This window comes from Plecotus auritus, assembly GCF_963455305.1.
Source record: "Plecotus auritus genome assembly, chromosome: 11".
Taxonomy (NCBI): domain Eukaryota; kingdom Metazoa; phylum Chordata; class Mammalia; order Chiroptera; family Vespertilionidae; genus Plecotus; species Plecotus auritus.
Window position 1 is genome coordinate 5,542,963 of NC_137777.1, and position 12,549 is coordinate 5,555,511.

The following is a 12,549-nucleotide window of genomic DNA, read 5'->3' on the forward strand; positions in this document are numbered from 1 at the left end:
GGCTTATTTTCAGGTTTTCACATGAAGCCCTTTGGTTCTGGTACTTGCCCTCTGGGCTGCTTTTGCAGCTGGGGATGAAAAGTTGGTCCTCCGCGGACCCCGGCAGGCAGCAGAGGTCCTCAGACTCGGGTGTGAGTGTAGCGCTTTGGAGCATCGTCTGCGGGCAGCACTGAGCCAGTCCCAGCGCGAGGGTCGCTAGAGGCCGGGCTGAGATGACACGGGGCCACTTCCAGACCCATGATCAGGGAGAAAGTCACCTGGAGTGTGGGGACGGCTTTCCAGAGTGTGTCCAAGACTTAAAATACAAACCCTCGTTTCTTTAATGTCACAGTTTTTGTCTTGACAGCCTGGGAGGGGGCCCCTTAGCACTTTGCACGTTTATAGATGAGGGTCACTGGTGGCCGGTGGTCTCAGCGCCGGACAGACCCCGGCTCTGCGCACTCCCCGTCCCGGGTTCCCTTCCCTGGTGCCCGCCCTGCCTGCAGCACCTGAGAAAATCACTCCCCAAACGTCCAAGCAAAAGCCTCGCGTTCCCCGTTGCCAGCTCAGTGGTGGCTCTATCTCAGTGACAGCGGGAGCCTGCCCGAGACGGCTGGGACTCCAGGTGGCTGGGAGCGCTTAGGCCCGGGGCTGGAGCGCCGGCATCAGAGACGCGTGCACGTCGTCTCTGAGACTCGGTTTTTGTCTGGTGGCTTGGCTTTCCCTGTTCTCGTAAGCGCAGTCGGGATAGAAGGGAAAAGCCAAGTCTGAGGACATCCACGGGCAGAGCGGGAGGAGCGGGAGGTTAAAAGCAGCTCCTCGCGGATCCACGTGCTTGGCAGCTATTGCTCTGGGCCCCAGCGCTCCTGTGTCCCAAGAGGGGCTGCAGCCCTGTCTTAAACGGAAGCAGTGGTTCCAACGAATGGATGCCACCTGGACGTGCCACTGAGGCTGTGGGGTTCACATTGGACCACGCGCACGACACGGGCGGCGCCTGTCGCAGGGACCTGGCCTTTTCCTGCGCGTCTGCACGGGCTCCCGGCGGCGCCAAGCCCAGGGGGGAGAGGACACTTAGGAGGACGAGGGCTCTGAATCCAGCAGAGCTGGGTCTGGATTTCCATGTCCATCACCACCAGCCTCGCTCGGGGCCTCTGCCGGTCACCGCGGTCTCCTCCTCTGACAGTGGGGCCGGCGGGGTTACCTCTGTGGCCACACCGGGACAGGACCCAGCTGCTTTCTCCGACGGTGCGCCTGGGAAAAGGCTTGGGAGGAGGAGGAGTTAGTCGGAATCATCTGGAACCCCCTCCCAGCCGGGCAAACTTGGACTGATGGGAACTAGACTGTATCCCTTTGCTAAAGAGATCTGGCGAGGGTTTTTAGATAGCTCAGCAACGCCTCCGATTTCCTTGAATAACCTATCCCCGCCAACATTATAACACTTCAGGTCCTAAATGATTTTTTTTTTTTTTATTAATTAGCACCGGTTCCGCGAAGTCTGCCCTTGGCCCGCGAGTTCTGCCTAAACTACCTCAGAAAGGTAAGGTCTCTTTTTGAGGAGACTGTCTCTTTTCTCGCTGCACTCATCTGTAGCTCTGCGTGAAATAGTACCATACGTTTCTTATTGCAAAAGTGATACATGTTCATTCTAGGAGATTTGAAAAATACAGGTAAGCAAAAGGGAGAAAATAAAAACCACCCGAGAGTGCAAACAACCAGGATAAACTGGAGGGTCCATCCTTTTACTCCTTTTCTGTACTTCTCATAAGTTCCCATTTAAACTGACGTTTGTTGCATGATAAATCAGAAACGTTTCACATGTTAAATAAAACTCGTTGGCCTAACAGGTAACTTTTCCCATCTGCATGGTATTCCGCGGTCTGGTGCCAGGATGTGGGAAGCAGTTCTGTTACTTAGTTGTCACGTAGTTTTCGAGTTTTCTTCACCATGAACAGTGCCGTGCTGAACGTTCTAGCACAGACATCCAGGGCCCGGCCCGGATCCCCGCTCTGGGATGGATTTCTAGGATCAGGGTGCCCGGCCCGGATCCCCGCTCTGGGATGGATTTCTAGGATCAGGGTGCCCGGCCCAGATGGGATGGATTTCTAGGATCAGGGTGCCCGGCCTGGATCCCCGCTATGGGATGGATTTCTAGGATCAGGGTGCCCGGCCCAGATCCCTGCTCTGGAATGGATTTCTAGGATCAGGGTGCCCGGCCCGGATCCCTGCTCTGGGATGGATTTCTAGGATCAGGGTGCCCGGCCCAGATCCCTGCTCTGGGATGGATTTCTAGGATCAGGGTGCCCGGCCTGGATCCCCGCTATGGGATGGATTTCTAGGATCAGGGTGCCCGGCCCAGATCCCTGCTCTGGGATGGATTTCTAGGATCAGGGTGCCCGGCCTGGATCCCCGCTATGGGATGGATTTCTAGGATCAGGGTGCCCGGCCTGGATCCCCGCTATGGGATGGATTTCTAGGATCAGGGTGCCCGGCCTGGATCCCCGCTATGGGATGGATTTCTAGGATCAGGGTGCCCGGCCCGGATCTCTGCTCTGAGATGGATTTCTAGGATCAGGGTGCCCGGCCCGGATGGGATGGATTTCTAGGATCAGGGTGCCCAGCCCGGATCCCTGCTCTGGGATGGATTTCTAGGATCAGGGTGCCCGGCCCGGATCCCTGCTCTGGGATGGATTTCTAGGATCAGGGTGCCCGGCCCGGATCCCTGCTCTGAGATGGATTTCTAGGATCAGGGTGCCCGGCCCAGATCCCTGCTCTGGGATGGATTTCTAGGATCAGGGTGCCCGGCCCGGATCCCCGCTCTGGGATGGATTTCTAGGATCAGGGTGCCCGGCCCGGATCTCTGCTCTGAGATGGATTTCTAGGATCAGGGTGCCCGGCCCGGATGGGATGGATTTCTGGGATCAGGGTGCCCAGCCCGGATCCCTGCTCTGAGATGGATTTCTAGGATCAGGGTGCCCGGCCCGGATCTCTGCTCTGGGATGGATTTCTAGGATCAGGGTGCCCGGCCCGGATCTCTGCTCTGGGATGGATTTCTAGGATCAGGGTGCATGCTCTGAGGGTTATGGCTGCCCCAGCACTAATAGTTTCTGTCCCCCCAAAAGTGTGGCTTACGTTACAGCAAGGCTTCCCAGCACCCTCCCTGGGGAGCCCCCAGGCTTCCCCACCGCTGTCTGCCTCAGACTTCTTTTGACTCCGTTTCAGACTCCCAGAGAGAAGTCTGACAGTCCTGCTTTGACTTTGAGCTGAGGCTCAGGGCCCGCCGTGAGCAGGGTGCCCTTGGGTTCGAGTGCCCTCGGAAGCGAGGGGCTGGGTGGGCCATCGGGGAAACAGCCACAGGACAGCTTGTGACAGTTACAACGTGGGGGTGTGTCTTCCTTCCTTTATTTCTTTTTTTAATTTTATGACCGTCTCTCTGACTGAGTTGGATTCTTAGGGTGACAGCTTTTCCGTTGACTCACACTCAGCATGCTTAGGCAGCTGTGTTCTTGCTGAGCCCGTGTGACTGGCCCCTGCGCCTGGAGCCAGGGCTACAAACGAGTGAAAATGCGAATCCGGGCTTCTCCGGGAAGCCTGGCTGGCAGAACAAGAAGAATGCTCTAGTGCAGCCGTGGGCAAACTACGGCCCGCGGGCCGGATCCGGCTGTTCTATCCGGTTCTCTTGCTCTCCCCTCCGCTCCTTTACTTTGAATTTATATTAGTTCACACAAACACTCCATCCATGCTTTTGTTCCGGCCCTCCGGTCCAGTTTAAGAACTCATTGTGGCCCTCGAGTCAAAAAGTTTGCCCACCCCTGCTCCAGTGGAATGCTGAGAGCTGCCAGCTCCCGTCGGCCAGTTCCTGTGTAGAGGAACTCATGTGTTAGCAGGGAGCAAGGCGAGGCACAGAGAGGGTGTGTGGCTGTCCAAGGTCACACAGCTGGAAAGGAAGTGGTGGAGCTGGACTTGGAGACGTGTCCTCGGTCCTGAGTTCTACGGGATAGAGCTATGCCAGGAGCTGTGGGATGGTCCCCGGGGCACCCGTCCCGGCGCCGGAGAGAAGAGGAGGAACTGACTTAGACATGCACCCAAACTCTTCAGCGGGAAATAAATCAGTTGCAGACAGTGTAGACCAGGGGTCCTCAAACTTTTTAAACAGGGGGTCAGTTCCCTGTCCCTCAGACCGTCGGAGGGCCGGACTATAGTTTAAAAAAAAACTATGAACAAATTCCTATGCGCACTGCAGGCCTGGGACGAGTCGGCTGCTAAGCAGGACAGGCAGCGGCACCCAGCGGGCCGGATATAGTTTGAGGACGCCTGGTGTAGACGTTGTGGTCCCGTTTATGGTTTATTGTCATCATGTTTATTCTCTCCAAAATGTGATCAGGGGGAAGTGTGGGGAGGAGAAACCTTTTCCTACTGACACTAAGGAATTTTTATTAACTGGCAAATACTCTTGCTAAAACAGTGTATAGATGGAAGCAGACGGAAGTTTTATGTATGGAAAATACACTAAAAAGTCAAAAAGGAAATATTTGCAGTGACTTACAGTTAGGTGATGGACTTCTGGAAACGTAACTCTGTACTTTCTGACTCTCTCACGTCTGTATTGTTCATGGTTGGGAGGTTTTTTTTGGTTTGTTTGTTTTTTTAATTTTTTTAAAATATATTTTATTGATTTTTTACAGAGAGGAAGGGAGAGGGAGAGTTAGAAACATCAATGAGAGAGAAATATTGATCAGCTGCCTCCTGCACACCCCCTACTGGGGATGTGCCCACAACCAAGGTACATGCCCTTGACCGGGATCGAACCCGGGACCCTTCAGTCCCCAGGCTGACGCTCTATCCACTGAGCCAAACCGGTTAGGGCATGGTTGTGGGTTTTTAATTGTGGCCTCGTTCCGACATCCTTTCCTGACGTAACTGAGTGTGACACGAGTTGTGACGTGGGAGGCTTACGGCTTCCGCTCTTGTCTGTTTAACAAGGGCCCCAGACAAGAGTCGTGCTCAGCAGGTGCCCCCCTGTCCGCCCGTGACCCCCCTCTTTGGCTTGTTCCCACAGTGGCACTCCGGAAGACCGAGACCAGCCACCATCTCTCCCTGGACAAGGCCAGCATCCCGCCCGAAGGCGTCCAGAAATCGGCGCTGCTGGCAGACGTACCCCAGAAGCCCCCTGGAGACCTGCCCCCGAAGCCCACTGAACTGGCGCCCAAGCCCCAAATCGGAGATCTGCCACCTAAGCCAGGAGAACTGCCCCCCAAGCCTCAGCTGGGCGACCTGCCCCCCAAGCCTCACCTCTCAGACCTGCCCCCCAAGCCGCAGATGAAGGACCTGCCTCCCAAACCGCAGCTGGCGGACCTGCTGGCCAAGGCCCAGCCCGGGGAGGCCTCGCCCAAGGCCCCGCCCGCCGACGTCGCCCCGAAGTCGCACTCGTTGGATCTCTCCCCGAACGTGCCGGCCCGAGACGCCATCCAGAAGCAGGCCTCCGAGGACTCCAATGACCTGACGCCCACTCTGCCCGAGATGCCCGTGCCGCTGCCCAGGAAGATCAACACGGTGGGTCCGAAACCGGGCTGTGGGGGGGTGACTCATGCAGAAGGAGCGGGGTCAGCAGGGCCACTGAGGGAGAAACCGGGGCCCCGGCAGGAAAAGGCGCCCTTTCCATTACTAACTGTTGACTGCGCTGGGTGCCCAACGCGTCCTCTGGAGGTCATTTCCCTATTTCCATCTTCCTGTTTGCAAAGAACTGGACGTTCAACAAATCAGAGCCCAAGTCAGGTTGGTCAAACTTCAGAACTTTGGGGAAGTGCCAGCTGCCGGGCCAGCTCCTGCTGACGCTGCTTCGCATGAAGCCGGGAAGTGTGTGTGCGCTGCACATCGAGTGGCGGAAGCTGCAGATTTGCTTTGCATCATGCTTCCCAAATCCATTTTTAGACTCTGCGTCACCCTGGCCTGCAGGGGGTGGGGGAGCGGGGAGAGTAGTGCTGTGTCCCTGGTGGAGCCAGACTGTCCCTTGCCCTGGTGGTGAAAATGATGGGCGAGCCGAAACCGGTTTGGCTCAGTGGACAGAGCGTCAGCCTGCGGACTGAAAGGTCCCAGGTTCGAGTCCGGTCAAGGGCATGTACCTTGGTTGCGGGCATGTCCCCAGTAGGGGGTGTGCAGGAGGCAGCTGATCCATGTTTCTCTCTCATCAATGTTTCTAACTCTATCCCTCTCCCTTCCTCTCTGTAAAAAATCAATAAAATATATTTAAAAAAAAAAAAAAGAAAGAAAATGATGGGCGATGCCCGCTCGCCCGGGCCGGCTCTCCCCTGATGCCAGGGGAAGGAACAGGGACTGTGGCATCTTGAGACGTCTCGGTACACGGAGCCCATGGCAGACCGGCTCCGCTGTTCACAGTGGAGAAACTGAGGCTCAAGGAGGTCCCACTTCTGCCCACGGCCAGTGAGTCCTTTGGTCCCTTTGGTCAGTCCTGGCAGCTAACAGCCCGTCTCCATGTTGCAGGGGAAAAACAAGGTGAGGCGCGTGAAGACCATCTACGACTGCCAGGCGGACAACGACGACGAGCTGACCTTCATCGAGGGCGAGGTGATCGTCGTCACAGGGGAGGAGGACCAGGAGTGGTGGGTACGTACCCGCACCGTTCATTCCCTCCGGTTCCCTCGGGCGTGGGCTGCACCCACTGGGCCCTGCCCGCGCTGCTGGGAGCCGTGCCCTGCGCCCCGGGACCCTCCCCCCTGGTGGGGACCTTCTGTCCCTGTGTCACCTGCCAGAGCAGCTGTGGGTCAGGGAATTCACGCGGGATACACTTCAGCCGTGGTCACACCAGGGGGATCCTTCCCATCTTCCCGATGCAAACCCAGAGCTCCGGGAAGCACGTTGCCTGAGGCGCGTGGCGGGTCAGCGGGCAGGGCTGGTCCCGAGCCTGCATGCTCGGCTGCCGTGAGCTGGACACAGCCGTGCTCCAGGCCTCTGTGCTGCGGGCCCGTCACGGAGGGACCGACAAGTGGCCTGGCTGGGCCCTCAGAGCCCCTCTCCTCTGTCTGTCATGGGAGCCAGCGCACACGTCTTGTTACGTTTCCCACGACGGGCCTCCCTAATGAGCTCCCACGGACGTAACAGGTAGAAGCTTCTGCAGGTGACGGGCCGAGCTCAGGCAGCAGCCAGGGAACCTGCCACGGCCACAGTGCTCCCGAACCTGCACAGCATCCTCCCCCACAGGAGGAGGCCAGGAAACGGGCGCGGGCCATAGCAGCCCCCCAGATGCGGGGCATTCTCTGTCGTCTCACAAGCCGAGAGAAGGGTGTTTTAGCCCGTGTTACAGACGTGAGGCTTAGCAAGCTGTGTCCTGCTTGCCCAGAGGGAAAGTAGTCAAACCCCCTAAGACAGCCGTGGGCAAACTACGGCCCACGGGCCGGATCCGGCTGTTCTATCCGGTTCTCTTGCTCTCCCCTCCGCTCCTTTACTTTGAATTTATATTAGTTCACACAAACACTCCATCCATGCTTTTGTTCCGGCCCTCCGGTCCAGTTTAAGAACCCATTGTGGCCCTCGAGTCAAAAAGTTTGCCCACCCCTGCCCTAAGAGCACACATTTTATTCTGTCTCTAACGCACGAGGCCTCTTGGTTTCTCCCCCACCTGTGTGTCCACCACCCCAAGCCAAGTCTCCCTCCATCACCTTCTACCCCCTTCACCCCCTCTGCCTCCCTCCCTCCCTCGGGCACCACCACACTGTGGTCTGTGTCTATGAGTGTTTCGTTTCTATGTTTGCTCTGTCCCTTCACCTTTCCACCCAGCCCTGCCCTCGGAGAGCTGCCAGCCTGCTCTCGTCTCCGAGACTGTGCTCTGTCCCTTCACCTTTTCCACCCAGCCCTGCCCTCGGACAGCTGCCAGCCTGCTCTCGTCTCCGAGTCTGTGTCTGTCTTGTTAGTTTTGTTCATTCGATCCCGCAAATGCGGGAGATCATGTGGTGCTTGTCTCTCTGACCGGCGTCTTTCACTGAGCCTACTGCTCTCCAGTTCCCTTCCTGCCGACAGTGAGGCTTCTCGTGGCTGCCAGCGGGCAAAGTGAGGGCCACGCAGAAGTGCCAAGCGCGGAGCGTGTTCCGTGATTGTCACTGCCGCGTGGTGGTTGTCTCAGCTCCCTGCGAGCCACTGAAGGGCGGCAGGGGTAGGCCTGCGCCCACCCCAGGTCTGCGGGCCCAGCCGGGCCCTGGCCCAGCGGGCCTGCCTCCACCTCACGCCTCTTGCTTCTCCCCACAGATTGGCCACATCGAGGGAGAGCCCGAAAGGAAAGGGGTCTTTCCTGTGTCCTTTGTTCACATCCTGTCCGACTAGCGAGAAGGAGAACCCGAGACTGTCCACACCCTTCATGGCTGACGCCGCCTCCGCGGCGCCCTGTGCACACGTGTATATAGCTGCTGTTACAGAGCGGGACCCGCCGAGCCGCTCAGGAGGGAATGTGGTGTGTGTTGTAAATAAATGCCCTGTTATCTTCTGCCTTCGCCAGTATTAATGGGAGCTGGGACCGGCGTCTTCCTGGTTTGCCAAAGCCGTCCTGGCATCTAGCACTTACATCTCTCTCTGTGCCGTTTTCCAAGCGAGCAGGAACCTAGGAACCGCCGGCTCTGCAAACAGCAGTGGTCTCAGCTGCGCCGAGGCGCAGCGTGGACTGTTCCCAGCGGCGGTGTTCTTGCTTGTTACTGAGCGAGCACGGCCGCTGGCGGAAGGCGACCTGTCTTCCGGGGAGACTCTGAGCTCCGACAGGCCGCCCGCAGCCTGTGTTCAGTTTACAGCTCCAATGCCCACTGGGCGTTTATTACAGCAAGTGCTCGCTTAAACGTGAGTGTGATCCCTTCAGCAGAACAGGCACACCCCAGCCTCGGGGGCGTGCACGGCGCCCACCCCTTGCGCAGGTCGGCCAGTGGATGCAGACATCCCGGGAGCAGTGCCCGCCCCTGAGACGTTACCTCATTATGCAAAGATGATGTAGCCTTCGTGACGATTCGGACAGAAGCTACCGCCCTCGGTGAAGTTCCTCTTCCAGGCCCCAGGGCTGCCAGGAACGGCAGCCTCCTCGCCGTGCATGCGTTAGATGCCTCCGGAGTCTGCCTTTCATAAAGGAGCGTGCGGGGCAGGTGGCCTGCACACTTTAACCTGATTGCCATTAAAAGCAGAGATGATAAGGTTGCGACAATGTTTGTGTCTAGTCAGCCTGTGGCTTTCTCTCACGCGTGTGGCTCTCCACGTCATGTTATGAATTAGCATCCTCCCATGTGTGAAAGCATCTCGTGCGTCAATTTACATTATGTTCGGAGCTCTGTCCCTGACACATTTAAACCCTTCAAAGATTAGTCAAGAGGAGGACGGGTTAGAAGTCAACCTGCCCTCGGTCTCCCCGCCGTAGAACCAGGTGCTGAAACCGACCTTTCTTCCTCCCGGCTCTTTGTTAAACCCCTATCGATCGTAGGAAGTCCCCAGCCCCACGCCCTGTTCCGTAGACACGTCACCTTCAAGTCAGCCCATCACCGAGGCCCTGGCGCTGCTGTGACCCCACGTGGGAAGTCTGTCCCCCGTGAGGCCCCTGTCAGTTTCCTTCTCACCCATGTGTGGGTCAGACCAGCAGGAACGCGATGCCTGCACCGGCCTCTCGCATGAGTCGGGAATTTGTAAAGAATACAGTGGGTTCGCTCCCCACCCGTGGGGCTGAGTCCTGACCAGGGCCTGTGTGTCGTTCTGCCATTGCATTTGCTTAAACTGCTCTGTTGGCAAACCGCACAGGAAACAGCATTCTTACGCAGATAATCTTGGCAACGAGTGAGGCGTGTTCATTTCACAGAAGCACAATCCCTCCTGAACCCTTAGGGAAAGCCGTCATAGACTGTCACCACCCCGCGCTGGTGAATTCAGTTCCACGCACATGGTCGCTTAGAGAGCTTTGGGCAGCCACTGGCTTAGGAAACTGCGTGGCAGGCCTGCCGCCCCCCTCAGCTGTGACTCCCGCAGCCAGAGTGCAGGCACGGCCAGTGACCTGGGGTGTGGCCGGCAGCGTCTGCAGCCTCAGGACATATAGGCCACACTCGTGTCAGGGCAGGAGGTCACCCTCCCATGTCCCTACTGTCCCGGTTCGGTTACACGTTTTCAGTTGCATTAAAAAAACTCATCTTTGCAGCCTAGTGTTTGAACTGATCTCAAAATAACTGGTTTCTTAAAAAAACACACACACTAGTTGTCTGAGATGACGCAGAATCGATGTCTGCTCTTCCCCTTCCCAGCAACATGAACGCGTTTTTCACACCTTTTCTTCTTTCGGGTTTGTCTCTGTTCTCCACCAGGAATCTGAGCTCTCTCCAGCTCGCTGACCCTGGGACACCTTTGCTGGTCTTAGTTGAGTTGAAATCTGATCATTGTTCTGAAACTCAGTGAGCCACTATCTGCAATTTTGTACATGAGATAGTATTTTGAAGGTATGGAAACTTATGGGGAAAAAATAGCTAATGAGTTCTCTCTCCCCCGGAGGGGAACGGTATGTTCTGCAAATAGCGTGTCTTATTTTCCTGTTGAACAGCGATGCTATTTATTTTTTTATTGCCTAGGACTCCAGCCTGTTGTATAGCCTCCATGGACCACTCGGTAAATCCCGACTCTCATCCGACATTTCCCTCGGACACCAGTACTCTCGTCCGTTCACGTGTATTTAATGTGACAGTGTTTTTCCAGTACTGTATGTGTTCATTTCTACTTTTTTTAATATTTAAAATTGCTTTTAAATAAACATATTCTCAGTTGATCCCACACATCCGCCATCAGGCCATTCTGTGAGCTGCCCGCTCCTGCTCCGATTGCAGAAGACCGGGACTCCCCTGGCCGTGTGGTGGGGTAGAGAGAACACAGGTCCTTGCAGCTCCGAGGTAAAAGCTCACTTTGGATGCGTAACAACGTGCATCTGGCCCTGGCTGGTTTGGCCCAGCACAGTGGTCGGCAAACTCATTGGTCAACAGAGCCAAATATCAACAGTACAACGATTGAAATTTCTTTTGAGAGCCAAATTTTTTAAACTTCTAATGCCACTTCTTCAAAATAGACTCGCCCAGGCCATGGTATTTTGTGGAAGAGCCACACTCCAGGGGCCAAAGAGCCGCATGTGGCTCGCGGGCCGCGATTTGCCGACCGCTGGCCCAGCAGATAGAGCATCGGCCTGCGGACTGAAGGGTCCCAGGTTCAATTCCCATCAAGGGCACGTACCTGGGTTGCAGGCTCTGGCCAGGGACATGGGGGAGGCAACCAATCAATGTGTCTCTCTCACATCAGTATCTCTGTCTCTCCCTCTCCCACTCTCTAAAAACAAAAAAAGCAATGGAAAAAAATGTCCTCAGTGAGAATTAAATATCCTATCCAATAAAAGAGTAATATGCAAATTGACCATCACTCCCAACACACAAGATGGCCAGCAGGGGAGGGCAGTTGGGAGGGACCAGGCCTGCAAAGGAGGGCAGTTGGGGGCGATCAGGCCAGCAGGGGAGGGCAGTTGTGGGGGACCCAGGCATGCAGGGGAGAGCAGTTGGGGGGGACCAGGCCTGCAGGGGAGGGCAGTTAGGGGTGACCAGGCCTGCAGGGGAGGGCAGTTAGGGGCAATCAGGCTGGCAGGGGAGCAGTTAGGCATCAGGCTGGCAGGGGAGTGGTTAGGGGGTGATCAGGCTGGCAGGCAGAAGCTGTTAGGGCCAATCAGGAAGGCAGGCAGGTGAGCAGTTGGGATTGTGAGAGGGATGTCCGACTGCCTATTTAGGCCAGATCCTACTGGGACCGGGCCTAAACGGGCAGTCAGACATCCCTCGAGGGGTTCCAGATTGGAGAGGGTGCAGGCTGGGCTGAGGGACACCCCCCCCCATGCACGAATTTCGTGCACCGCGCCTCTAGTATATATATATGCATCTGTTTGCTGGTCTTACACAACATGGCCCTCGATGTCTTGCCCCCCCTTTCCCACTCCCACCTCCACAGCACCCGCGTATGGCCCTGTTTACGGGAGAAGGGGGGATGGTGCCTGCTCAGACCACCTGCTGTGAGTAAGTTTCTGTTAACCTGGGGCTACCTGTGGGGAGCAGACCCAGGGCCGGACATCTGCCTGCATCCTCCTCAAAGCCCATGAGAGGCAGGAGCCCTCCGCTTCCTGGAGCTGGTAAACGAGGCTCCAGTTCACTTCCGGCAGGAGACATCACCTCCTATATTATAAAAGCCTAATTGACCCAACAGCAGAAAGACTAGTCGCTATGACACGCACGGACCACCAGGGGGAAGATGCTCAACATAGGAGCTGCCTGCAGGCCTCAGGCCAGCCCAGGCGGATGCCAGCAGGGGGCCGCCCCATCACCCCGCCGGTTGCCCCACAGATCGGCCCTGATCACCAGCCAGGCCTAAGGACCCTACTCATGCAGGAATTTTGTGCACCAGACTTCTGGTGGTTAATAAATGCCTGAGTCAGGAGCCCAGACGAGTGGCTCTGGCTCCAAGGCCCCCACAGGGATCCTGCAGGCCACATGGAGACAGTCCCCGCCACAGCGCCCCAGCCAGAGACAG

General features: G+C 56.8%; 1 protein-coding gene across 2 annotated transcripts in view; it reads left to right on the forward strand.

The window, feature by feature from the left end:
- The window catches only part of ASAP1 (ArfGAP with SH3 domain, ankyrin repeat and PH domain 1), a 234,518-nt gene extending 226,048 nt beyond the window's left edge, over nucleotides 1-8,470 (forward strand). For both annotated transcript variants that reach the window (XM_080646797.1, XM_080646798.1), the window contains 4 exons: nucleotides 1,458-1,516; nucleotides 5,036-5,529; nucleotides 6,478-6,600; nucleotides 8,236-8,470. In XM_080646797.1, coding sequence (XP_080502923.1) covers nucleotides 1,458-1,516; nucleotides 5,036-5,529; nucleotides 6,478-6,600; nucleotides 8,236-8,310 — 751 coding nt within the window. In that variant the 3' untranslated portion in view covers nucleotides 8,311-8,470. The remainder of the gene's footprint in view (nucleotides 1-1,457; nucleotides 1,517-5,035; nucleotides 5,530-6,477; nucleotides 6,601-8,235) is intronic.
- The last annotated feature ends 4,079 nt before the right edge of the window (nucleotides 8,471-12,549 follow it).